Here is a 25891-nt window from a genome sequence, read left to right as displayed (position 1 = left end):
CAAAATGTATAAATAAAATGTTTCTGAAATGGAGTGTTTGTAGTGTTGGTATAAAGCATTCTGTGTATGACTTAATGGAAAATAAAACATTTTTGAACCCAAAACATCGTTAGACCGTTCAGGTTGACGGTGCGATTCCAGCTCCCACAGATGAATGCTGTTGTTGTGTCCTTGGGCAAGACACTTAACCGACCTTGTCCCCAGTGTCTCTGTACACTGGTGTATGAGTGTGTGTGTGAATCGGTGAGAAAAGTGCAGGTAAATAATAACTTCTTTATAGTGATTTTTGTTTTAATCTGACATCAAGTAATACTATGGCAAATATTTGTATATCTGATCCTGATTCTAAAAAGTTTTATAATAAAATGCATTGAAACTTGTCTATTAAAATGAATTTTAACATATGTGCAGATAAAATTTCTCAAAAAATGCTTTAAAGGTGCACAGTGTAACTTTTCCACTTGCTTAACTCTATGTTGTTACTTCCTGAAATGTTCTACAATGTGGCATTTAATTTTGCTATCTCCATGACGACAAGCAGGTCACATCACCAGGTCAGATCTGTGGAGAAGTGGACCAGCTCGCAGAAATAATGCACATTTTGCGCTAGTTTTGAGAAATAAAATGTAATTGTAAATTGTAAATATGTAATTGAATTGAAAACAAGATCTTTTTGTTTAATGCTGTACTGTGGAACATTTGAGACAAAGCAATAACATGACCACAGAGACAAGCAGATAGCAGATCCACATAACAGAAAAGTTACACCTCACACCTTTAAGCATCCACATTTTTGGCCAAGAATCAATAATATTCAGTATCTCGGACTCTTTTTTTCGCTCTTATCTGCGACTTACTGTTGCTAGCGAGCCATTCGTTGAGGTCTATCTCCCGCGGCAACACGACCAGCTCCTTGAGGTCAAAGTCCACCACTCGGATCTTGGTGTAGTCCGGCTCCAGGTACAGCTTCTTCTCTTCCGCTGGAGGCTTCTTCCCATTTGGCTTCGTCTTTGACTTCCTGCGACAGAAACGAGACGAGAGAGTTTTGAGTGTGAAGTCAAAAAGAAGAACGATTGAGCTTTTGAGTGTGTTTTAGAGTGAAAATCTGTGACACCCGTGGATCATTGTGGCATAATTGTCATTTTAAATCACGATACTCATCTAAAACGAGTTAATAAAGGAACAAGTCAGTAGAGAAGTGAAAATATGTGTTTAAAAATTACTCAAACATGCTCGAATCACCCAAATTATGCTATTTTCTGATCAATATTGTTGCTTCATCATCAAAAACACACCTGAAGTTTTTGTCTAACACTAAATAATAATAAACGCTGCATATTTAAGCTGAGTTCGAAGTCATTTTTGCATAATACATGACCTGATTTAACATCCTTCCAACACAAGCAGCTTTTTTTTCATCTGTATTTCTTGCACTATAGCACCAACGTCTGTCACAAAGATATTTCACACAATCGCGCCACAAGCAGTTCCCAGAAACATCTCAAATAAATCCTCATTTGTTTGTGTGGCCGACCTCCAGCTCCGACCCCTGACCTTAACTGTGGTCTATAGACAGTCGTCCCCAGAGCCTTGTACTTCCACTGCTAGTTTTAGCGCCCCCATGTCAGGCCCCCTCCTCCCCCCTCTCTCCCTTCGTCCCGTGACGTCTGGACGACCACAGCCAGTGCAGTCCGAGGTCAAAGAGCAGGAAGTTTGATATAAAAATGCAGCTAATAAAATCTTACACTTGAAGCTGCTCTACAAAAATGAGTCTAATGATATTTCGAGTTTTGGAGACGTTCATGACCCAAGATCAAATTCAAAGATCGTATTACTTCTGGAAACTGATTTTGTAGTAACAGGAACACATTTTGTAATTATTTTCAACAGAAATACAAAGAAAGTATTGATTTATGGATCAATAAATAAAAGCTGGAACAATCTTTTGAGTAGGAATCCAGCTTTGTCCAGTTCCGATACTACAGCTTTAAGTATTTGCCGATACTCCAACCAGTGCAGAAATGGAAAACAGCATTTATTTCCTTAAAATTAAAATAAAAAAAGACAAAACTGAGCCAAATCTGTTACGTAGCTGTTAATTTTGTGGAATTAAAAGTTCAAATATTATGTGACTTTCTGGATGACTTAAATCTGTCCAACCAGGATATGAACTGAAAAGATATTTGGAAGCCGATATTTGATCCAGCAAAGGTTTCAGCATTGGCACCGATATCCGATTCCAGAATTGGATTGGTGCGGCCCTACTTTTTCCGTTTACTTTTTTAGACAGGCTGGCGCCACCTAGTGCCTTTACTCAATTTCATTTCTCTCCAGCGACTAAGTCAGGAATCGGAATACACTAAAGGGTTCACAAAAAGTCCAGAAGTGCGAGTTCAGGCACCAGCCAATCACCGAAGAGCCATATAATTTATGTTGTCAACGACTCCCAAGATCGAGGATTTAAATCCGGAACGAAGAGAATGTTTGGTGAATTTTATCAACGGGAAAGACGTTATTGCCCTTCTTCCTACAAGATTTGGCGAATTACATACGTCACGACCAAATAACAGGGATTGGTTAAATAACAAAGCACCCGCCTACCGTTGAGAGAAAGAATTCTAATGCTGCGAGGTCAGACGGTTTCTACGAAGTGAAACCAGGTGATGAACCAGGCTACTACTTTTTGAGAAAACTCAAAATTTATCATGTGCAGATTTTCTATAACATTAACATTTGAGCTGTAAAGACGTCACATCTACAGCAAAATTTTAATTAATTTTGTTTCATTCTACTGTTTATTTAGCTGTGTGTACGACTGAAATGTTTTTATCCTTCACTCTTTTCTGTTTTTAACGTAATTTTATGATGTTTGTGAAATCTCTTAGTTGTCCTGGGAGGATCCAAAGCAAAGGAGAAAACAAAATACACAAAAACAGAAAAAAATACTCCAGTTTTCTCCTTTAATTTAACGTGATTTGTTTGTGTTGTGATTTTAATGTCTTGAATTTCTTTGTGTACAATTCCTGCAACACAAATAAACTTACTGTACCTATCAATTACAGATCATGTTTTTTATTTATCATCTTGCTAATTTAAAAAGTGTTAAGCGTAATTATGCTTTTGGCTTACAGCGAGTGGCAGTTAGATTCAGTTTTATTATTTATCATAATAATTCCTGTAATAGGCCTAAGGTGAATTTCTGACAGCTTTCTTGGCTCGTATTTACTCCGCTGACAAAGTAATGGCCTCGTCCTTTGTGAGCCTGAACACAGAGCGGCTCATTTGACTTCGTTTGACGAGTTTATGGCTTTAATTACAAACGCGTGATAAGCTTATTGAAAGGAGTTGAAAGTATTTAGCGTGTGTTGGATTCTTGGCGGCATCAGCTCGTGTTTTTTTTTTTTTGGGTTTGTACGAGGCGAGGGAAAGGGCCGTAGCTGTACACTCCCTGGATTTATGGTGCGTGTGGTGACCCTCATTTCCTGTGCTTCTGTCGACACCCCTGCCTCCGCTGACGAAGGTTTTGGATTCACCTCTGTCTTTTCTCACTGTCCGAAAGAAAAAAAAACAAGTTCGCCAAGCTTGTTTTGTAGCATGTTTAAAAAAGAAAGAACCACTGCTCTGTCATAAACACTATCATAAAATACTCCAACGGTGGTGTAGGTCCCACTGGAGTCGCGTACAATTTGTGTATTCTTCTTTCATTCGTTTTTCAAAATAAAACCAAAAATAAGAAAATGAAGAAACACCAATTTTCTTCATTATTTGAAGAACTCCAAAACCAAAATGAAAAAAAAAAAAAAAACATGTTTTTTTTTTTCTTTTTTCAGGTTTTGTTTAAATTAATAATGGAAAAAGTGGATAACGTCCGTTTCCTGTTTCCGTGACTTAAACTGCGATGCCGGACTGAACCAGGACTGAACCAGGACTGAACCAGGACTGAACCAGGACTAAACTGTTTTCAGTTCTGGTCCGGTCCCAGTCTCAGTCCTGGTCTCAGTCTCAGTCCTGGTCTCAGTCCTGGTCTCAGTCCTGGTCTCAGTCCTGGTCTCAGTCCTGGTCTCAGTCCTGGTCTCAGTCCCAGTCTCAATTCTGATTTCAGTGCCTGTCTGGACCCGGTCTCAGTCCCAATCTGGTCCCATCCTCAGTCCCGGTCTCAGTTCTGGTCTGGTCTGGTCCCGGTCTCAGTCCTCATCCTGTTCCCGGTCTCAGTCCTGGTCTCAATTCTGGTCTGGACCCAGTCTCAGTCCCAGTCTCAGTCCCGCTCTCAGTCCTGGTCTGGTCCCGGTCTCAGTCCTGGTCTGGTCCTGGTCCTGTTCCCGGTCTCAATCCTGCTCTCAATTCTGGTTCCAGTCTCAGTGCCGGTCTGGTTTCGGTCTAAGTCCTGGTCTCAGTTCCGGACCTGGTTTAGTCCTGGTTCAGTCCATATGTGGTGCAAAAGTCCGGCATCACAGTTTAAGTCACAGAAACGAGAAACGACCGTTTATCCGTTTTTTCCATTATTCATTTAAACACAAAATCAAAAACTGAATAAACGAATCATTATCTGTTTTTATTTATTTATTTATTTTTATTTTGGAGACAAATAATAAAGAAAATAGTTGTTTTATAGTTTTCTTATTTTTGTGAAAACTGTAGCTCTTACACAAAATAATTTAGTAAAATATACCTAAAAATACTCTTGACGATATATCGATACAGCAGACCACGATATCGATACTGTATCATCAAATTAAACAATACGATAAATTGATATTTCAATATTTTTGCACATCCCTAGCTGTAATTTGCTTGTCTCCTTTGTGATTGATAGGTTTAATCTGTACTGTGGAACATTCTGGACAAAGCAATAACATTTCCATGGAGACCAGCAGGTGACGGACCTTCCACTAGAAAAGTTACGCAGTGCACCTTTAAGTCCAGGCTCATTCTGTTTGGTTTAGTTCACATTTAGGAGTCTTTTAATTCACAAACAAAATTCACAATCCAGGAATTTACTTTGGCGATCTGGTACCGTTTATGCACGCTTTTATTTCAACATCGTTTCCCTTTTCCTTTTATTCTTTGTTTATGTTGCGTCATAATTCCGAGGACAATTCATAGTTTGGGAATTTCGTTCACGGACAATAGCTATAAAATACATCATTCTTCTACTTCGGATTCTCATAAAACAAATCAGAAGTTCAGCCAGTCGAGTCTTTCAATTCTCGGAAAGTCTAATATACTGAGGTAATAAATTGTGTGAAATATTTGAGAGCCGTTGGATGAGCTTCTTGGGTGGATGCACAGCTAAGAGTAAACCAGCCCTGATCGTAACCGCGGCAACAACTAAACACTGGACTAAACATAACAAGAGGACCAGACGCACGAGGCTGCTTGGCTGTTTAAAGGGCCAACATAACGCAATTTTCTGATCTAATCCATGTTATAATGTCGTTTCCTCATTAAAAACAGAAATAGAGTTGCGTTTTGAAAGAGCTCCACTGTGTTTTTAAACTCCATACACCTTCATTGGAATCATTTGGGTAAGTTCAGCCAATCTCTATTATTAGGATTGTGCAAAAATATCTAAATATCGATATATCGTATTGTTTAATGTGATGATACAATACTGATATCGTGGGCTGCTGTATCGATATATCAGCAAGAGCACTTTTTGTTAAATTTCATCTAATTATTTTGTTACATCCCCAAGTTTGACTACCCCAAATTTGAGACATTTAAGACATTTTTAAGACTGCTTAAAAAGAAAATTAAGAAAAACAAAAAACACCAGGTCCAGTTCTAATAATGGCCATTCCTCACTGCTTTAAATAACAAAAAACTAAACTAACTATTATAAAATCTCATTCAGAACTCATTTATATTTGTATGCATTGCTTGTAAAATGGCCAAAAAATCATTTATAACATTCTAACAAGACAACCTAAGTATTGTTTGTGCATACTCCAAATTAGATGTTCACTGATATTACGTGATTTCACATTTAACATCACACTGCAAACCGGTTGAGTAAACAAAAAATAGGCTAATGAAATTTAAAACTTTTGTGAAAAAAATAAGACTTGAACAACATAATTTAAGACGTTTTAAGACCTTAATTTAGGAACATGAAATTTAAGACTTTTAAGACCCCGTAGCTACCCTGTTACAGCTACAGTTTTGTTACTTTTTCACAGGGCGGAAACTCGTTTATGCAACACATTTAATATTTTCACTGTTTTGATGATTAAAATGTTTTTTGGTATATTTTACTAAATTATTTTGTTACAGCACCACAGTTTTGGAAACTCATGACATGACTCTTGACATTTTCACTGTTTTGATGAGTAAAATGGGTGTGTTTCATATGAACTTTGCACAAGAAGTGGTTTAACAAAGACTTTTAGTATCATAACCATGATTTAGGCATTGTTTTTTATTGAACCGTATTGAATCGACTGGAAATATATCGAATCAAAAGTGCACTGCATCGAGATTTGTATCGTATCATGGCCTATGTATTGACATTTGTATCGTATCGGCAGCTTTGTGACCATACCCAAGCCTAATCTCTATTGAACTAAAGGTAAAAGGCAGCTTGAAAACTACAACTATATGACATCACGAGGTGGACCAGAGCATTTTGAGCTTTGGAGATGTGGACAAACTAATAATAAAGTAATATAAAATAAACTCCAGGTATGTTTTTAATGAAGTTACAACATTATAACATGGCTTAAACCTCACAAGAGTCAATTTTGTATAATATAAGACCTCTAAAAAACCCAAAACGTTTTCTGATTTCCTTTTTAAAGAAATCTGTGTTTGGTGACGCACTCTGCTGAGGCTCACTTTCTCCTCGCTAATCATTTATAGAGGTATTTGACTCTTCACTATCACTCGAGCTTGTTTCTGGCCTCATTGAGAACCAAGGACACCAAAGATTACACTGCTGGCTAATTATTAATGACAGGACACTTTCTGGGTCACTTTTTCTCAGGTATATCGACTAAACCCGCTGCAATTCCATGAGCAGTAAGTCCAAACAGTTTTGAAGTTATTGGTGGATGGTATTGTAAAAAAGTAATATCACGATTTCGATTTTATCACGATTCACGTAAATTAAGTATCTTTACATTGCTTTGAAAATATAAATTAAGTCAGCAGCAGCTTCTTGTCACATGATTAAGGCTGAACTTCTAATTTCTGCTTTTTGTTTAGCAGAAATTGGCAATTACAGGGCTGAAATTATCCAAATGATTCAAGTGAAAGTGTTTTTGTTTTACCAAATGACATCTCAAGGTGGAAAATGAGCGGAGTATTTAGTTTTAGACAAGACCTCAGCCTAAATACCCAGGTTTTGTGTGTTAAACATGCGTAAATGAAACTAAACAAAACACAACTCCAGCATGTTTTGACAAGGAAATTATATTATAACAGAGATCAGATAATAGTGTAATATAAGCCTCTTTAATTACTGTGTCTTTAAGAGTCTGTGAAGTTTACACATTTTTCTGTCTGTCTCCTCTCCTCAGCGTCGAAGTGTGTTTCATGTGGTTCGGTGACACGAGCTGAGCGCAGTCATGTGAGAGGCTTTAGTGTGGGAAAACTCTTCTTTAGCCATCACTCAAACCGCACAGACCCTGCGTATTTAGACTGAGCTCTTCTCTCAAACGGAAAACACACTGTTGCACCTTGTCATGTCACGTGGTAATACAGGAAGTGCTCCGTTGTGTTTTTAAACTCCACACACCTTCACTAGAATCATCTGGATCATTTCAGCCCTTGGAACTAGACTTACTTAAGATTTAAGACGAACTTTATTGATCCTCAAAGGAAATTGCTTGGACATTACACATCATAATCTGTCTATTAATGCCAGGAACGCCTGTCTGTTCTCGTCCGACCGATCTCAAATTTGGAGGGTGTCTTCCTAATGGGACGGGTGTGTGCAGTGCCAATTTTCACGTCGTTAGGACAAAAAATGCCAAAGATCTGGTAAAATATAATCAGTAAAAAAAAGAGAAAACCTATAAATGGTAATGATAAGTTCTTAATTATTTAAATGTACAAGTAAAGCAAAAATATTGAAATATCGATTAAATCTTATTGCTTAATGTGATGATACAGTATCGATATCGTGGACTACTGCATCGATATATCGCCAAGAGTATTTTCAGGTATACTTTACTAAAGAGCTACAATTGTGTCGGATATTTTCTCCGTTTTGAGTAAAATTGGTGTTTTTCAGCTTCACTTTGCACAGACTTATTGTATTTTTTGGTATATTTAACTAAATTATTTTGTTACAGCGCCATAGTTTTGGAAACTCATGACATGACTCTTGACATTTTCACTGTTTTGATGAGTAAAATGGGTGTGTTTCATATGAACTTTGCGCAAGAAGTGGTTTACCAAAGACTTTCAGTATCACAACCATGATTTAGCCTTTATATTTTATTGAACCATATCGAATCGAACCGAAATATATATCGTATTGAATCGTATCGAATCATAAGCTCACTGTATCGAGGTATGTATCGTATCAGCAACTTCTGAATGATACCCAGCCCTAGAAATAAGTAATTAAAGTATTACCGTATTGTTTGATTGCCAATCTGATGAATCAAAAAGGTAAAAAGGCAGCTGTTAACTTGAAAACTACCACTACATGAAATCACAAGCTGAAAACAAGCATTTTGAGCTTTGGAGATGTAGACAGACTAATAATAAAGGATTAATTAAACATCTGAATGAAACAAAACACAACTCCAGGTCTGTTTTTGATGATAAAACATTATAACTTGATGTAATATGAGCCCTTGAAAACCTATTCTAACCTTAAGAGTCACATCAGTTCACCAAAGCCATTTCATGTGAAGCTTGTGTCATCCTGGAACATTTATGTGGTCAGCAGAGGTAAAAATGTGGAGTTTATTTTAGGATAGAGAAAACTTCCTGCTCGCCCTCGTGTTGGGTGTTGGGGGGGAGTGAGATAGTCTGTGCTTTGTCTGTTCTGGGGCAGGTCCTCCCAGGCCACTCTTTGCCATAAAAGGAGCAGGATTCTGTTTGAGCTCCAGACGAGGTACAAGGAGCAGAAGGACAGTGTCAGTCTGACTGGCACCAACCACCAACGTAGAACACACTGAAATTTTGTTAATGGTAAGCAGAAAAAACTAGGGAAACACTGATTCAGCTTTTAACAATATCAAAACTTTAAAGATTTAAAGGTGAACTGTGCAATTTTCTGGTGCAGGGTCCACTACCTGTACCATGGGCTGACATTAAAATCTGTGTAGCATTTGTTCATTTGTTTTTCAAAATAAAACCTTCAATATTTGTCTCCAAAAACCAAAATGAAAAAACAGATAATGATTCATTTTTTCAGTTTTCGTGTCTTATATGAATAATGGAAAAAATGGACAACGTCTGTTTACTGTTTCCGTGACTTCTGAACCAGGACTAATCCAGGACTAAACCAGGACTAAACCAGGTCTGAACCAAGAATGAACCAAGACTAAACCAGGACTAAAACAGGACTAAACCAAGACTAAAACAGGTCTACACCAGCTCTAAACCAGGACTAAACCAGAACTAAACCAGGACTGAACCACCCGACGGTCTACAGGGGCGCACCTCTGGGCCCGTCCCGACACTCAGTCCTGGTTCAGTTCTGGTTTAGTCCCGTTTTAGTCCTGGTTCAGCCCGTATGCGGCGCAAAACGGCATCGCAGTTTAAGTCACGTATCATTTTTTTGTTTTCATTTTGGTTTTGGAGACAAATAATTAAGAAAATTGCTGTTTTTTTCTTTTTCTTATTTTTGATTTTATTTTGAAAAGCGAATCAACGAATGATACACGGATTCATTAAACATATCCATCTAGCATTTATACATTTACGGGCATTTCTATTGCTCAAAAAAACAATAATTCCTTCTGCGAATACGGCGACTCTCCACAGATCTGAACTGTAATGTAGCGTTGTGCTTGTCTCCCACGCGATAAAAAGGTTTAATCTATACTGTGGAACATTCTAGACAAAACAATAACATTTTCAGGGAGATAAGCTTTAAGTACCACCTCTGATTTACAGTTTTATAAAAAGTATTAAGATGAAAACCCCATCTGTACCTCGTCACCTTGCCCCAACACGACTATATTCTTTTAGTGAACATAATCAATGATAAGAAAATGGCGATAAGCATCAGATAATATTGGAACAGTATTGTAAAAGACCTGAGTAAACTAAACTAGACCTTTGTCACATACTCAGATAAACGCTCCATATCTGAACCGCAGTGTTATCAGGACGAGAGCTGGAGTTCAGAGAAATGTAAACTGTGACGGAGCTGAGCTGCGCAGAATCAAACACAACTGCACAGGCCGATTTAACCGATCAATACAGACACGGACACACTATGCTCCGCCATCTGTTTGACCCGACTCCAAAACACAGAGAATTGAATAATCTGTTTGACTTGGGTATTTTACAAGTATGTTCATTTAGAAAAAAAAGTCGCCGATACAAGACATACCTCGATACATAGGCCACGATACGATACCATACGATACGATACATACGATACATAGGCCACGATACATAGATACATACCATACGATACAGAGGCCACGATACAATACATACCTCGATACATAGGCCACGATACATACATACATACATAGGCCACGATACATACCTCGATACATAGACATACCATACGATACAGAGGCCACGATACATACACAGATACATACCATACGATACGATACATACGATACATAGGCCACGATACGATACATACGATACATACCTCGATACATACATACGGATACCACGATACGATACATACGATACCACGATACGATACATACGATACATAGATACAGCCACGATACGATACATAGGCCACGATACGATACGATACGATACATACATACGATACATACAGACCATACGATACATACGATACATACGTGACATATGATACATACTTCAATCCAGTGCACTTTCATGATATATTTCAAATTAATTTAATACGGTTCAATAAAAAATAAAGGCTGAATCATGGCTGTGAGGCTAAAAATCTTTGTTAAACCACTTCTTGAGCAAAGTAAATATTAAACACACCCATTTTACTCATCAAAACAGTGAATGTCAAATGTGTTGCATAATGAGTTTCCTTCCTCTAAACAAGCAACAAAACTGTAGCTGTAACAAAATAATTTAGTAAAATACACCACAAAACACTCTTGCCGATGTATTGATACCATATCATCACATTAAACAATACGATATGTTGATATTGATTTTAATATTTTTGCACACCCCTAATGTCTATGGTTAAAAGTTACTTACTGTCAAATCAATTTTAAGATGAAAACTAAAAAAATACAAAATGGATTTATTTAAACAACGTATTTTCAGAAGCCTGTGACCAATCCGAGCTTTCATGGTCCTGTTTACGAGTTTGATTTTCAACTAAAAGGTGAGTGTGACTAACTTAAAAATTCTTGGGTCTATGCCATGTAGCCTGTGACTAATTTTGTATGTTTGAGACTTGAGCAACAACTCAAATCAGCTCATCTGTTGTAGTTCCAGCTCAGTCCGCTCTGTTTTATGAATTATCAGATCTATACTTAATTTCTGTGTAGTTGAGTTGTTTTATCTGAGCTAAAACATACCGTAAAAGCAACTTTTAGGGTTAAAATGAGGCCACTGAGCCCTATCTGCATCTGCATCACAAAATATTTACCGTATACTAACCAGGAAGTGCGCTATTAGCATCCAAGTTTTGGTTAGCATTACTGTGACGGCAAAACACCGGCCTCCGAAAGTTGTGATAAGCAGTTATAAACTCAGCTTTGTGAATAATAAGAATGCTTGGAATAATTTTGGATTAAATTAAAAACGTTAAAAATCATCAGGTTTGATTTCACGTTTTAAAATTGACACAGGTACCATATTTCTGCCTGCAAAGACGGCGCGATAATCCACTCCATTACTGCAGCTCAGAGCTAAAGTCCACTCTCTCCAAATGGGACGCAGAAGGTGAAGTGTGACACAGGAAGACGGTCGTTGGTGCACAATAAAAGTCAGTGTGGTCGGTGACACAGGCCCAGAGCACAGGACACCCTGGACTGACAGCTGCTATCGTCCATCTGTTGGCTCCTCGCTTGGGCCTTTCACTTTTCAATGCCCCCTGTTCTTCCTCCTCCGCCTCCTCTTCCTTCACTCACTACCTTTGCTCCACACAACAGGGCACAGAGCGAGTCATGACAGCTGGGTCACGAGTCCAGCGCTATCTGAGGACTCAGCACAGACTCTATAAAGAAGTGGACTGAGTGAGTGTTTGGCTCCAGTCAAACGTAGCTCATGAGGATGGCAGTTGTACGGGTGGATTTGGAGCAAAGTTCAGTATGAGTTAAAGATTTCAAAACTTTTCCATAATTTTTTCATGACCTAAAGTGAATTTTCCATGACTTTACGGCACCTACATGTGTAGAATTGATCAGACTTTTAGGGCTAAATATAAAATGTTAACCCTTTCCACTCACCTTATGGTTTGGTATTATAGTTCTTTAATATTCAAAGTACTATCAATTAGGAGTGTGCATTCCCTTGAGTCTGACGATACGATACATATCATGATTTGCACGTTACGATACGATTCGATATATCAAGATCCCGATACTAAAACAATGGATGATATATTGCAATTTACCAATAATTACTCCTAATAGTACAGTCAACTACACCTTCAAGAGAACATAATTGTATAAATCATGAGAACAGTGAATGTGACATAATGAATTTTTGAGAAAAATATTTTAAAAATCGATTTGGATCCATTTTGAATCGATTTAAGAATTGTGCAATGAAGTATCACGATATTTCACTGAATCATTTTTTTCTTACTTTCCTACTGTCAGTGCATTTATTGTCGTCTCTTTTAAATAAAAGATGCAGACGTTTGGAAATAATCATAATAGCCTAATGTTAACTTAACAGAACGCTGTAAATGTGTGAAAGAGATACTAAAATTCCATGACTTTTCCAGGTCTGGAAAATGACACTTTTCAATTTCCATGACTTTTCCAGGATTTCCATGACCGTGGGAACCCTGTCATGTAGCGTGGGTTAATATGAACAATTTAAGACCAAAATGAGGAGCCTGACAACAGCAGTTATGGAGAGACGTTGACGTTTTTTTCAATAGAAAGTGAAGAGTCGATGGAGCCGGAAGCACACCCATGCTCATTTCCTGTTTGGAACGCAGCGGATAGTCTATGGGACTCATGTAGAATCCAGATGAAGCAAGAACTGTCTGCTCTGAGATGTTTAGAGATGTTTTTTTGGGTTCAGATCCTCTGTCATCGTCCACCATGAAAACACCCTAAATTTTCAAACCCATGTATAGAAAACAACCAAATTACGATTCATTTTTCATAATTTCCCAATAAATGTTATGTTTAGAACAGTAAATTACAGGAAATTGTAGTGTACTAAAACATAAATAGGGGACCACCAACACATGACCCCAGTTTGTAAATGGTAGGTTTGGGCCGTACTGGATCTGTTACTGGTTAGATGCACAAAAGAACAGAAAATGATGCTCTCGACCACAAAATTCAGGGGTCGGCAACCAACACAATAAACAAACATTTTAAAAAAGGTTACGCAAATGCTAAAAAAGCTCACAACAGGCCCATTTCATTACTTTAACCTGTTTCCGATTAATGCCCTAACCATTAAACAGCAATGCAGGAGATTTGCCCACAAGTGCTTTTTGGGTCTAACTGGTTCTTATCTTCATATTTCCAAAATAGTTCAGAGCAGAATGTTTTGTCCTTACTTGGATCGAGCCAAAGAGTTGATCACAGCATGGGTACTTTTTGTAATTACATAAATGACTTGTAAAAACATAATGAGTTTCCGCTGGTTTCTCCCATAAACCGAATAAAGAAGTGGACTAAAAGGAGTTTCACGTCACCCACGATGATCGGATCCAGTCAAATGAAGCTCATCGATGCCCTTTTGAAGCCAGTTTCTTATTTATTAGGAATTTATTTACAAAAGCGCGAAATAAACAACTCCAAGATCATCTAGAGTGGGTTAAAAAGAGCATTTTAAGACTGACTGCTCTGTGCGTCGAAGCAAAACGGAATGTACCAGTGTCACGTGAAGGTGGTATATGCAAAACAGTGTAATCATTTGTAAAACGAGAAGAGAAAGAACTCGTCTTGTAAGATTCTGACGGTGATAAAAGGTCAAAAACGCTGAAGCAAGCACAGGGAAGTTAAAGGAATGTCGACAAATTATGCAAAGCTGACGAAAGATAAACAGTATCTTCGTAGATCAAAAATGCTCCAAGGTGCAGAGCCACGCCCGCGACTTATCACCTGTCCACAAAACAGTTCTGTTATTGAGGTAAACAAACAGAACCAATGATAAGAATGGGCTCAGATAGCAATATTTAGACTGAAATCATGCCCGCTTTACAATGGACGGGTGACTGACAGCAGGCTATTCTACATAAATAATTACTACACCGACTCAGTATTTATCGTGTGAACTAGTTTCTTTGTAAATCTGGGGAGATTTGGGGTATTTTTGTTGTAGTACAATAAGATTTGAGCTGTACAGTGTTGAATAAAAGACTTCTATGACTAATTATTGGTTCGTTCTGCGATTTATTTGTTACAGCTCAGGCCTTTTAATGATACCGTCGATTAAAAATGGTTCACTAGGATTATCTTACATTATTTTTATTGTGTCAGTGGTACAAAGTAGTTTCATTATTATTGTTTATCGCAGTCTGTAGCTGTATATTGTGCTTTAAAATGTGCTTTTGTGACTCGAGGTCATTCTATATATAACTCTGTCAATAGTGAAAATGCCTAAAAGTAAAACAAATAAAGGTGTGACTTTTCTGGTGGAGGACCTGGTACCTGCTCGTCTCCATGGACATTTTGTTTTGCAGTACTACATTAAACATATCTTATATCTTCATGGAGACAGATAACAGGATAACAGGCCAGATCTGTGGAGAGGCGACCACACTAACAGTATGAAGGTGCAGGTTTTTTTTAAGATATTTTAAAAACACCTGTAATTGAATCAAAACCAGATAGATAGGTTAAATTAAATAGTAGTAATGGTAGCAGTATTAATAGTAGTAGTAGCAGTAATAGCAGTAATAGTAGTAGTACCTGCAGTAGCAGTAGTAGTAGCAGCAGTAGTAGTAGTAATAGTAGTAATAGTAGTAATAGTAGTAGTAATAGTAGTAGTAGTAGTAGTAGTAGTAGTAGTAGTAGTAGTAGTAGTAGTAGGTAGTAGTAGTAGTAGTAGTAGCAGTAGCATAGTAGTAGTAGTAGTATGTAGTAGTAGTAGCTGTAGAAGCTGTAGTAGCTGTAGTACCAGTAGTAGTACCAGTAGTAGTAGTAGCAGCTAGTAGTAGTAGTAAGACTAGTAGTAATAGTAGCAGTTGTAATAGCAGTAGTAGTGGCAGGAGTAGTAGTAGTAGTTGTAATAATACTAGTAATAGTAGTAGCTGTAGTAGCAGCAGTAGCAGTAATAGTAATAGTAGTAGTAGAATCAGCAGTAATAGCAGCTGTAGTAGTAGTAGTAGTAAGCTGTAGTAGTAGCAGTAAGCTGTAGTAGCTGTAGTAGTAGTAGTAGTAGTAGCAGTAGCTGTAGTAGTAGTAGTAGTAGCAGTAATAGCAGCTGTAGTAGCAGTAGTAGTAGTAGTAGTAGTAATAGTAGTAGTAGCAGTAAGGTGTAGTAGTAGTAGCAGTAGCAGTAGCAGTAGCAGACCTCCCTCTTCGTTAGAAAAGTTACATGATTCACTTTTAAATTAAGCCACAATACACCACATTCTTAACTACAAACTACATTTGTCAGTAAAATAAAGCAGTAAAAGTCCCGACTCCCAACACTGAAGAGCAGAGGAAGATCCCATTTCCTTCAGACCAGCCCATGAATCTATTTTTGTGTCTAAATTGAATACATTCAGCGGCCTCTTCTCCGAAAAACCACAAAGTAAAAAGCGCACACAGACCAAGCACAGAACAGCAAGACCACAGCAGCTAAATAAAAAGTTAAACTAAACCAGCACATGGGAGGGAGCGCTTAAAGACGCACTGTGTAACTTTTTGTTTAGAGGGTCCGTCACCTGCTTGTTTCTGAAAAATTACACAATGTACCTTTAAGTATGAAGCTGCTGCGTAGGGCAATGTTCCTGAACTTTGAGTCAAATAAAAAACATGCATCTGTTTTCGTTCTGTACTCGAGAGATAAGGGAAAAACAAAGAGGACACAGCTGTCACCACTTAATCAGTAAACATTATTGGGGCCCTCTGCGACTGTAAATCAGAATAGAAAAGTACTAGCATGCAAACAAAGCCAATTCAGCCAGTGTTTACAGCAGTAGCGCACTTCTGGCTTCAAGTCCTTCCAGCTCCTTGTCATACTGTGTGAAAAAACCCCATTCAGATGATCTCAGGCCTGGGGAGGAACTAAAGACCTCCTGCCAGCGTTATAATGGAAACTCATCAACATCACAACACACGAGATACAGAAAAGAGGACAGTGGGGGGAGAAAACAAAAAAAGAATAAAAGAATAAGGTGAATATCGCTAAGAAAGTGACATATGTTAGATTTAAAACAGCTAAAAAAGGGCCCAAATTGCACTTTTTTATGGTTTTATGTTAGAATTTTCAAGCAGAAACAGACCTGGAGTTGTGTTTTGTTTCATTCACACATGTTTAACTCGCAAATGCTACATATTTAGACTGAGTTCTTGTCAAACTGTAAACTCTGTTCCACCTTGTGATGTCATGTGGTAATACAGGAAGGGCTCCTCTGTGTTTTTAGAGTAATTTGGATGATTTCAGCCGTGGAATTGCCGATATCTACTAAGTAACGTTGTAAAAGGTTAGCCTGATTCAGCAAACGGTTTCACTTTGAAGAAACCGTTTGACCTCACAGTGTTAGGATTTGTTTGCTCGATGGTAGGCGGGTATTTTTTTATTTAACCAATTTCTGCTGTTTGGTTGTGACGTATGTAACGCACCAAATCCGGTAAGAAGAAGGGCAATAACATCTTTCCCGTTCATAAATTTCACCAAACATTCTCTCTGTTCCAGCTTTAAATCCTCGATCTCGGGAATGTATGGCTCTTCGCTGATTGGCTGATGCCTGAACTCGCACTTTCGGGGTTTTTGCGAACCGTCTAGTGTATTCCGATTCCTGACTAAGTCGCTGGAGAGAAATGAAATTGAGCGGAGGCACTAGGTGGTCTGACTTGTAAAAAGTAGCTGTTAACTTGAAAACTACAGCTTCATCAGTGTGGAACATGTGAATGAAACAAAACACAACTCCAAGTTTGTTTTTGAGGAGGTAACAACATTCAAACATGGCTTAAACCTCAAAAGAGTCAAGTTTGTGTAATATAGGACCTTTAAAAGTTGGGTTTCAGCTTTTACAAAAGGAATTTCAATACAACTGAGACTCCAGTTTATTGCAACTCTTCTGGAATAGTTGCTGTTTAACTATGCATCCTTGTTAAATTTGATGAACTGCTCCCCTTCATTTAAAGCCAAGTCAATGCGTGTAAAAATGCTCCCACCTCTATGGCAAATAAAGTGGAGGTGGAGAGCGCCAGTGCATTTCATAGCTCCATAAAACACAAACTTGTCACAACTCGCTTCATTTGGGCTCAAGACATAACACTGGACGAAATACTGGTACCATAGTGGAATTTTCTTTTCTCTACAGGGACAATAGGGGTAGATAACTGTGCCTCTGGGCTGGAGCTTCAAACACACCTGGCCCAGAACTTGAAAGGTAAAAGGAAACTCCAACAAAGGCGCAAATAGCAGTCAGTCTAGCCCCTGGAGCAACAGTCAGACAGTCAGTCTCCCTTCACATGACAAAGTTGAAGCTTCAAATGTAAACCAGGTTAAGTTTATTTACAACTGCAGAGGCACGTTTGATTTTTTCTGCCTGAAATCGATTTTCAGCGACAAGACTGAAGCTCTTGTTTGCGAGAAAAACACTGTACACTTCTTTCTATTTGGGTCATGCATTCTTAAAGCGTTGCGTGGGCCGGGTCATGCCACTTTGGAGTGATAAGTTAATGCAGAAACGTTCAAAATATGTGAAAATGATTAGCAGCTATGTTTACAATACAAACAGAGAACTATATTTATCACAGTAGATGACAGATAACAGCGGAGTCTATAGATCTCTGAATACCAGCAGCATGGGCAAAGGTACCGCTCGTTAGGTGAGGAAAAATGAAGCAAAAAAGCTCATAAAGTTTGGCTAGAGGCAAAACTACGTTCAAACACTACGTAGAAATCCCTCTCCTTGAAATCTGGCGTTGAAAATTACATTATCGACGTGTTTATTTGCGTATTTGTACCAGAAAATTTGGTTTTACGCGCGGGCGACTCTAGGTTTATACCTGGTTAATAATAAAACAAAGAGACTCCTATAAAATTTATACGTCTATAAAATAAAGAATCAAACGAATTCACAATGCCATAACTATTTTGGCAGGTTCCAAGTACGTGCTTTTATTGTGATGCCGTATTGTCTGTGCGTAAAGTTGTAACGAATCGATTACAAACTTGGAAATACGTGCGTAAATGTCGAAATGAAGCGACGTAAGAGGAGAATCGGACACGTACAGTAGAGAATGCATTACAAAAGACAAAGTATTTACCTTAGTACTTTTCCAACTGCTTGGAGCACCATTTTGCAACTTAGTCTGTTCGGTCTATTTGAGTGCATTTCCGTCTTATCTCCAGAAAATGAGCAATAATCTCCGACCATCGCTTACAACATTTAGAATCTACGTCAATAAACCTCCTCCTTCGAATGATCACGAAGGTGTCTGGCCCATCCACCTCCACATTGGAGTCTCTGAAACAGTGAGTCAGTGCGCGAGGAAGAAAAACTTGTGGAGCGTGCACAGTAGACCCGCCTCCGTCCGCCTCTCAGCCAATCAGAGGAAAGCAGAGGCAAAGCGCGGACGGGGCGTGGATACATGACGCCAAGTCTGCCCATGTGGACGTGGTTCAGAAAGGTAATTATAATGTAAAAACAGGTGGGCAGTAGGAGAAGTTAATAGTGAAATAAAAGTGTTTTGAAATGGTTTTGTATGATGATCTCTCACAAAGTGGCCTTGACTGCAAAGAGGACATCCTGCGTTTTTTTTTTAAAAGAATGAGCATATGGTAGCCTACATTTGTAACACATTTCTTACAGACAGTAATCCTATTGACTTCGTAACCTCTTTAAGCTTGATTTATGGTAGGGGCTTGCCTCACAATGCCTCTGCGCTCACAAAACACGCTTGTAATGGTTTTAACAATACAAAAACTTGCAGCAGTGTGAGAAACCATGAGCAGTGTGGACCCATGCACGCTGAGAATGTGCGCAGCATTCTTCCTCTTTAGTCTGAACTTCACCTGGGCTGTGATAGGCTGGAAGAAGTCAGGCGTGTTTGAACAGGACTTTGTGAAAGCAGAGGAACCAGTAAGAGAATCAAACAAAGCCTGCTTGATAACTGCACGTTTATTCATCTAAAAAGACGCACATATCCTTTGCATAGATCTCTGGATTAGTTCTTTGGCAATCCTTCCAAAAAAATGTCAATTATATAAGAGAACATTTCAGAACGTACACTTAAAGGGCCCATATTATGCAATTTTCAGGTCTGTCATAATGCTGTTTCTTCTTCAAAAACATCTGGAGTTGTGTTTTGTTTCATTCACACATGTTTAAACGCACAAACCTGCATTTTAAGTTCTTCTCTTAAACAAAAAAACACTCCAAACACCTTCACTTGAATCATTTTGGATGATTTCAGACCTGGAATTGCCAATCTGTCAACCAAAGGTAAAAAAAGAGTAGCTGTTAACTTGAAAATTACAGCTTCATGACATCACAAAGTGGAGCATTTTGAGCTTTGGAGATGTAGACAGACTAATAATACAGGATGTGTGAATGAAATTAAACACCACAGTATGTTTTTGATGAGAAAACATGATTATAACATAGCTTAAAGTCAATTTTGAGTAATATATGACATTAAAAAAAAGAAGCAGATATCCCTACATAGATCCTTGGCCTTCTTCTTTGTCAAATCTTTCCAAAACACAGTCAATTATACAAGGGAACATTTTAAAACATATACTTATCTTACACTGAACTCTGAAAGCCCCATGAGAAAATGGGAACAATTGTAAAGCTATCATGTGTCACCCTTCCTCCCTCTAATTACACCTGTCAACAAAGTCCTTTTCTTCTTTTAGTCTTTTTCACACGTTTCCGTCAGTGGTGACCTCTTATAAGCCTGTCACGGTGACACATTTGGAAATTTTATATTTTGCTGAAGTAAATAAACGATAAAGATAAACGATAATACTGGAACTAATTTATGCCACTGACATGATAACAAGAGAAGATTTAAACCACAAAAACTCTTCTAAATGTACAATATTGTTAGAATTAAACACTTTAGTATTTAGTTTGCGTCTGTAATGAGTCATAGAAGTGATTAATTCAACCTTTTGTGTCTTAAATCTTATCAAATCGCCAAAAAATAACCAGAAATTTCAGAGTTAGTGCAAAGAAGACGTACAAATGTATAAATATTGACCCCAAATGTTCCAACGATAAGTCAATATAGTAATTATCGTGACATGTCTCGATGAAAACGACGCGTTAACATGTAATTTATATGTACTACAGTGTTCACCAGGGCTGTGCAATTAATTGAATTTTGATCTCAATTTCGATTTGTGTGTCTCCAAACTCATATAATCGAGTTGAAACGAAAGCTTAACAAAGTTCATTTTGGGGTATTTTTAATATAAATAAGTATATTTATTAAACTTTTTAAATATAGAGCTGGATATATAGTTAATTTTGGATACATTTATGTTTTTCTATGCCTTATTTCATGCTCAAAGTGTATTTTATTCATTTTATGTTATAGAAATCACAAAACTGCTCTAAGGTACATATTTGTAGCCTATATTTATGTTCAGTTTCAAAGTTTTATGTAAATTATCAATAACAAAGTGTTTTTTTTGAGAGAGAAATGCTGAATAAATGTATCGTGTAACTAAAAAAATATCGTTTGAATAATCGTGATTTCAATATTGACCAAAATAATCGAGCAGATCTAGTGTTCACAGGTATTTTCAGTGGAAGGTTGCGACTCACACGGTTTATTCTTATGGCCCAGAGGAACACGAGGGTTTATCAGCGGGACAGGGTCTGAGTGGGGGCCTCTCTCTCTGGCTCTCGGTCTCTCTGCACCTTCATCCCTCTGGCCCCTCAAGCTCAGCCAGACCAGAGAAGGGCGGAGCCAAGGTCAAGGGGGGAAGGGGGGGTCCTGCTTGAAGTTCTGAGGAGCAGTGAAGAGTGTTAAATATAACACCGTGGACAGAAACGCAGAGGGTGGGGCAGCGCTGGGAGTTGTGTATTGTGGGGCTGGGGGGAGGGGGCAACAGAAACCAGTTACAGGTGATGGTGTTTTTTCATGTATTTATTTATTTGGTGTAATTTCATCATGGTTTCTTACAAAAAGTGACTAAAAGGGGCAATATTACGCAATTTTCTGGTCTACATTATAATGTGTCCTCATCACAAACAGACCTGGAGTTGTATTTTGTTTTATTGACACATGTTTATCACACAAGTTCTTCTCTCAAACCAAAAACACCTGGTGATGTTATGTTGAAATACAGGAAGTGATTCATTGTCTTGTTAAATTAGATCATCTTCACTAGAATTATTTGGATGATTTCAGCCCCCGGAATTGCTCATCTCTACTGAAAAGGTAACTGTAAAATGGAAAACTACCGCTCCAGAGCATTTGGAGCAGGGGTGTCAAACTCAAATTCACAGAGGCCAAAATTAAATACTAGGACTAACTCGTGGGTCAAACTAAATATTTATTGAAAAAATGTAACAACATCCGCATGTTCTCTCTTCTTTTGAGACATGTTAACATTAAAATAAATGTTTAATAATAGTTTTGCTTTGAATCCAGAACAAGAATAATATAAAATAATAACAAAATTTTAAATAATGTCTCTATAGCCTATCTGTAGCTTTTGAACTACTTTATAATGTTTTTTTTTTTTTTAAAACAAGCCAACAACGAATCAAAATGCAGCAACACATTGGCAAAGCATTCTGGGATTCAGAGTATTAGGGTCATACTGGCGCAGCAGCTGGCGGGCAGCTCTAATACATACTTGATATAATCTCGCGGGCCAAATATAATTATATCGCGGGCCAAATTTGGTCCCCGGGCCTGAGTTTGACGTGTCTGGTTTGGAGCTTTGCAGATGTAGACAGAATAATAATGTAGGATTCCACAAAAATACGTTAATGAATCAAAACATAACTCCAGGTGTGTTTTTGAGGAGGTAACAACATTACAACATGACTTACAGCTCACAAAAGTCAATGGTATGTGGCATATGGGACCTTTAAAAAGTAGACAGTGTTATTTCTTTTTCTTTACAGATCACACTCCATTGCCATATGATAACGGGCAGCTCATTTTCCAATTGAAATGTTAATTTGATTGCGATGTGCTCCACTGGCATAAATTTGATAACATAGATAAGATAATTAGGTGTTAAATGAATTTTGAGGTTTGGAGAAGTACACAGACTAACAACAAAGGATTACTCACATGTGTGTGAATGAAACAAAACACAACTCAAAGTGTGGTTTTGATCAGATAACAACATTATAACATGAGTAAAATCTCAAAAGAGTCGATTCTGCATAAAATGGGGCCTTTAAAAAGTAGACAACAAAGTGTTATTTCTTTTTCTTTGCAGACCACACACTGTTAGATTATATAAGTCATTGTGATTTTCTCATTTTCCAACTGAAATGTTCTTTTGATTGTAGGGCTGCTCGATTATGGAAAAAATCATTATCACGATTATTTTGGTCAAAACTGAAATCAGGATTACACAATTAACGACTTTTTTTTAGTTACACAATGCAGTTATTCAGCATTTCTCTCTCAAGAACTGATAATTTACGTAAAACTGAAAATATAAGATACAACTATGTACCAAAAAAAATCTATAAAATACACTTTGAACATGAAATAAGTCATACAAAAACATAAATGTATCCAAAATAAACCATATATCCAGCTGCTCTACAATCTCTATACAATCTCTATACTTACAAAAAATAAAATAAATATACTTATTTATATAAAAATATCCCAAAATAACTCGTTATAGTTTCAATTCGATTATGAGTTTGGAGATCGCTTGACACACAAATCCAAATTGTGATCAAAAATCAATTAATTGCACCGTCTTACTTGATTGCGGTCTGCTCCACTGACATAAATTAGATAATTAGGCCTTAAACGAATTTTGAGGTTTGGAGATGCAGACAGAGTAATAATAAAGAATTACTCAGGCATGTGTGAATGAAACACAACACAGTTCGAGGTATGTTTTTGATGAGGTTACTACATTATAATCTTTAAGAATTGATTGTGCGTAATCTAGGAGTTTTAATAACATTTAATTTTGGGGTAATTTCATACTGACGTTGAAAGTGACCAAGCCCCAAAATGGCACGGAAATACTGTGCGCTTGAAATGTTTCCATTAAAACGTAGTTTACGGGACACTGGAACGTTCTGAAGACTGCATGTACCCATTGAAAACCACTGGAGCTTGACCCGGATATGCTGCCTCACATCTCAGCGAGAAAAAGTCCCTTAATGAACCTTTACGCTAATTTCGGCTTCCCTTTTCCACTGGAAGATGGTATCGCTTCTGGTGAACAGGTGAAAACAAAAGGCGCCCGGGTGCTACAGGAGCCTGACCCATCGCGGAGAAGTTATGTAACATCTGACGTGGATGAAATTCAACTGGGCACATTCCTTTGTCTGTCAGACTCAGGTTTATTATTCTCGTTTGCCAATGTTACGTCACTTTCAACAGAGAAGGTAAGACGGTATCATCGAACGAGAGCCATTCAACACAAAATAAATCAGGTGTTTTCCCCGCAAGATTCAACTTTTTAAACTACCAGTGGAGGATGAAGTAAAAGTACAGATAAAAAAGTATAATGCAAAAGATTATTCAAGTAAAAGTAAAAGTATCACATGAAAAGTACATTTTTAAAAAGATATATCAATAGTTTTAGTTAAGATGAAGTATTTTGCCTGATTTTTTTGAACAATAAAAGCAACAAATGTAGTGATTTTAATAAAGAATTTGACAGATTTTCAACTTCATTCTTAATTTTTCAAGCTGTTTGTGTGAATTTGGTTTGCGCAAAGTTGGGACGTTAACTCTCAGTCTCATTTCAGACGGTCTTAAACCATAAAAATAAACATTTTACTTCTCGGGCCAGACCTAAAACGTAGTGCAGTTGAAAGTATGTAGTGAAGTAAAAGTAAAAAGTACCCTCTGTACTCACTTAAACTCACTTAAGTAAAGAACAGAGACCTAAAAAGTGCGCTCAAGTACTTTTATTTTTGTACTTCGTTACTTTCCAGGACTGTCACCTGCACATTAGCTCACTGTCACAGACTGCTGTAAAATCAATTGACTTATTTGTCATAGAGGTGAGGCATACTTAAGATTTTAGGCTTACATAAGAAAATGGGAGACTGTTAATCCTGAGTTTAGAATTGAAAGTGCTCAAGCTCAGTCATTCAGAACTTAACAGGAAAGTCGAGACTGATTGGAGAAACAGGTCACTCCGAATAAAGCAGATAATGGGAGGACAGAGGAGTGAGGTCATGGTTTTGTAAGTTATACTGACGTGAATGTGAAGAAACAAAGGCCCAGTGTGATCAGAGCATCTCATGTGGTAATACAGGAAGGAGGAAGGGTGCCACTGTGTTTTTAAACTCCATACGCCTTCACTAGAAGCATTTGGATTGTTTCAGCCCTGCCAATTTCTATAGCAGCGGAACAAGGCCAAAAAAAAAATAAAAAAAATCTAACTTTTGTTGCATCCAGCTGAGAGAAAAGCACAGACATCTTCCCTCTCCACAAATGTGCAAAGAGCTTCCCTTCTGCACGTTTTTTACAAACTAAATAGTCTATACTGATGCTGAAATCAGAGTTCCCACTCTTTTTCACTGACAAATTTCAGAACTTTTCCATGACTTTTTCATGACATAAGTGAATTTTCCATGATTTAATGGCACCTACATGTGTAGAATTGATCAGACTTTTAGGGCTAAATATGAAATGTTAACCCTTTCCACTCACCTTATGGTTTGGTATTACAGTTTTAGTAACTTTCAAAATACTGTCAGTGCATTTATTGTTGTCTCTTTTAAACAAAAGGTGCAAACGTTCGGAAATAATCATAATAGTCTAATGATAACTTAAGCGAACGCTGTAGTTACGTGAAAGAGATACTAAAATTCCATGACTTTTTCAGGCCTAGAAAATGACATTTTCAATTTCCATGACTTTTTCAGGATTTCCATGATGCGTTTCCATGATGTAAAATAGACCGAAGTTTGTCGGTGTTCCCATATCCATTTTGGTTCGTTTTGGCGTTTCACCTTTGGGTTCCGCACAAACGTCAATGCTGCAACGTGATCGGTCGCCTTCCACCTGTCGGGCCTTAATCCATCTCACTGTGCAAGATTAAAAAAGGTAGCTATGAACTTAAAACGACATAATGACATCACAGGGTGGAACAGAGCATTTCACGGTTTGGAGATGTAGACAGACCAATAATAAAGTGTTACTCAAACATGTGTGAATGAAACACAACAACTCCATGTATGTTTTGGTGAGGCAATGACCTTTGATAAAACATTTATTACCCTCAAACCTGACAGTCGAGCTGGGGGAATGGAGACGGGTGAGGG

At 37.7% G+C, this 25891-nt stretch overlaps 1 protein-coding gene across 5 annotated transcripts in view; it reads right to left on the bottom strand.

Annotated features, from left to right (window-relative positions):
- The window catches only part of mob2a (MOB kinase activator 2a), a 145088-nt gene that overhangs the window by 19859 nt on the left and 99338 nt on the right, over positions 1 to 25891 (bottom strand). For 4 of the 5 annotated variants that reach the window (XM_055155806.1, XM_055155804.1, XM_055155802.1 and 1 more), the window contains exon 2: positions 858 to 1018. In XM_055155806.1, coding sequence (XP_055011781.1) covers positions 858 to 1018 — 161 coding nt within the window. Of the gene's footprint in view, positions 1 to 857; positions 1019 to 18710; positions 18901 to 25891 lie in introns of those variants that run through there. The other variant, XM_055155803.1, reaches the window with a different exon arrangement.

This window comes from Boleophthalmus pectinirostris, unplaced genomic scaffold (genome assembly GCF_026225935.1).
Source record: "Boleophthalmus pectinirostris isolate CB_2022bp ecotype Guang Dong unplaced genomic scaffold, ASM2622593v1 HiC_scaffold_2, whole genome shotgun sequence".
NCBI lineage: Eukaryota > Metazoa > Chordata > Actinopteri > Gobiiformes > Gobiidae > Boleophthalmus > Boleophthalmus pectinirostris.
Note: the sequence above shows the minus strand (reverse complement) of the source record. Positions and strands in the feature narration are given on the sequence as shown.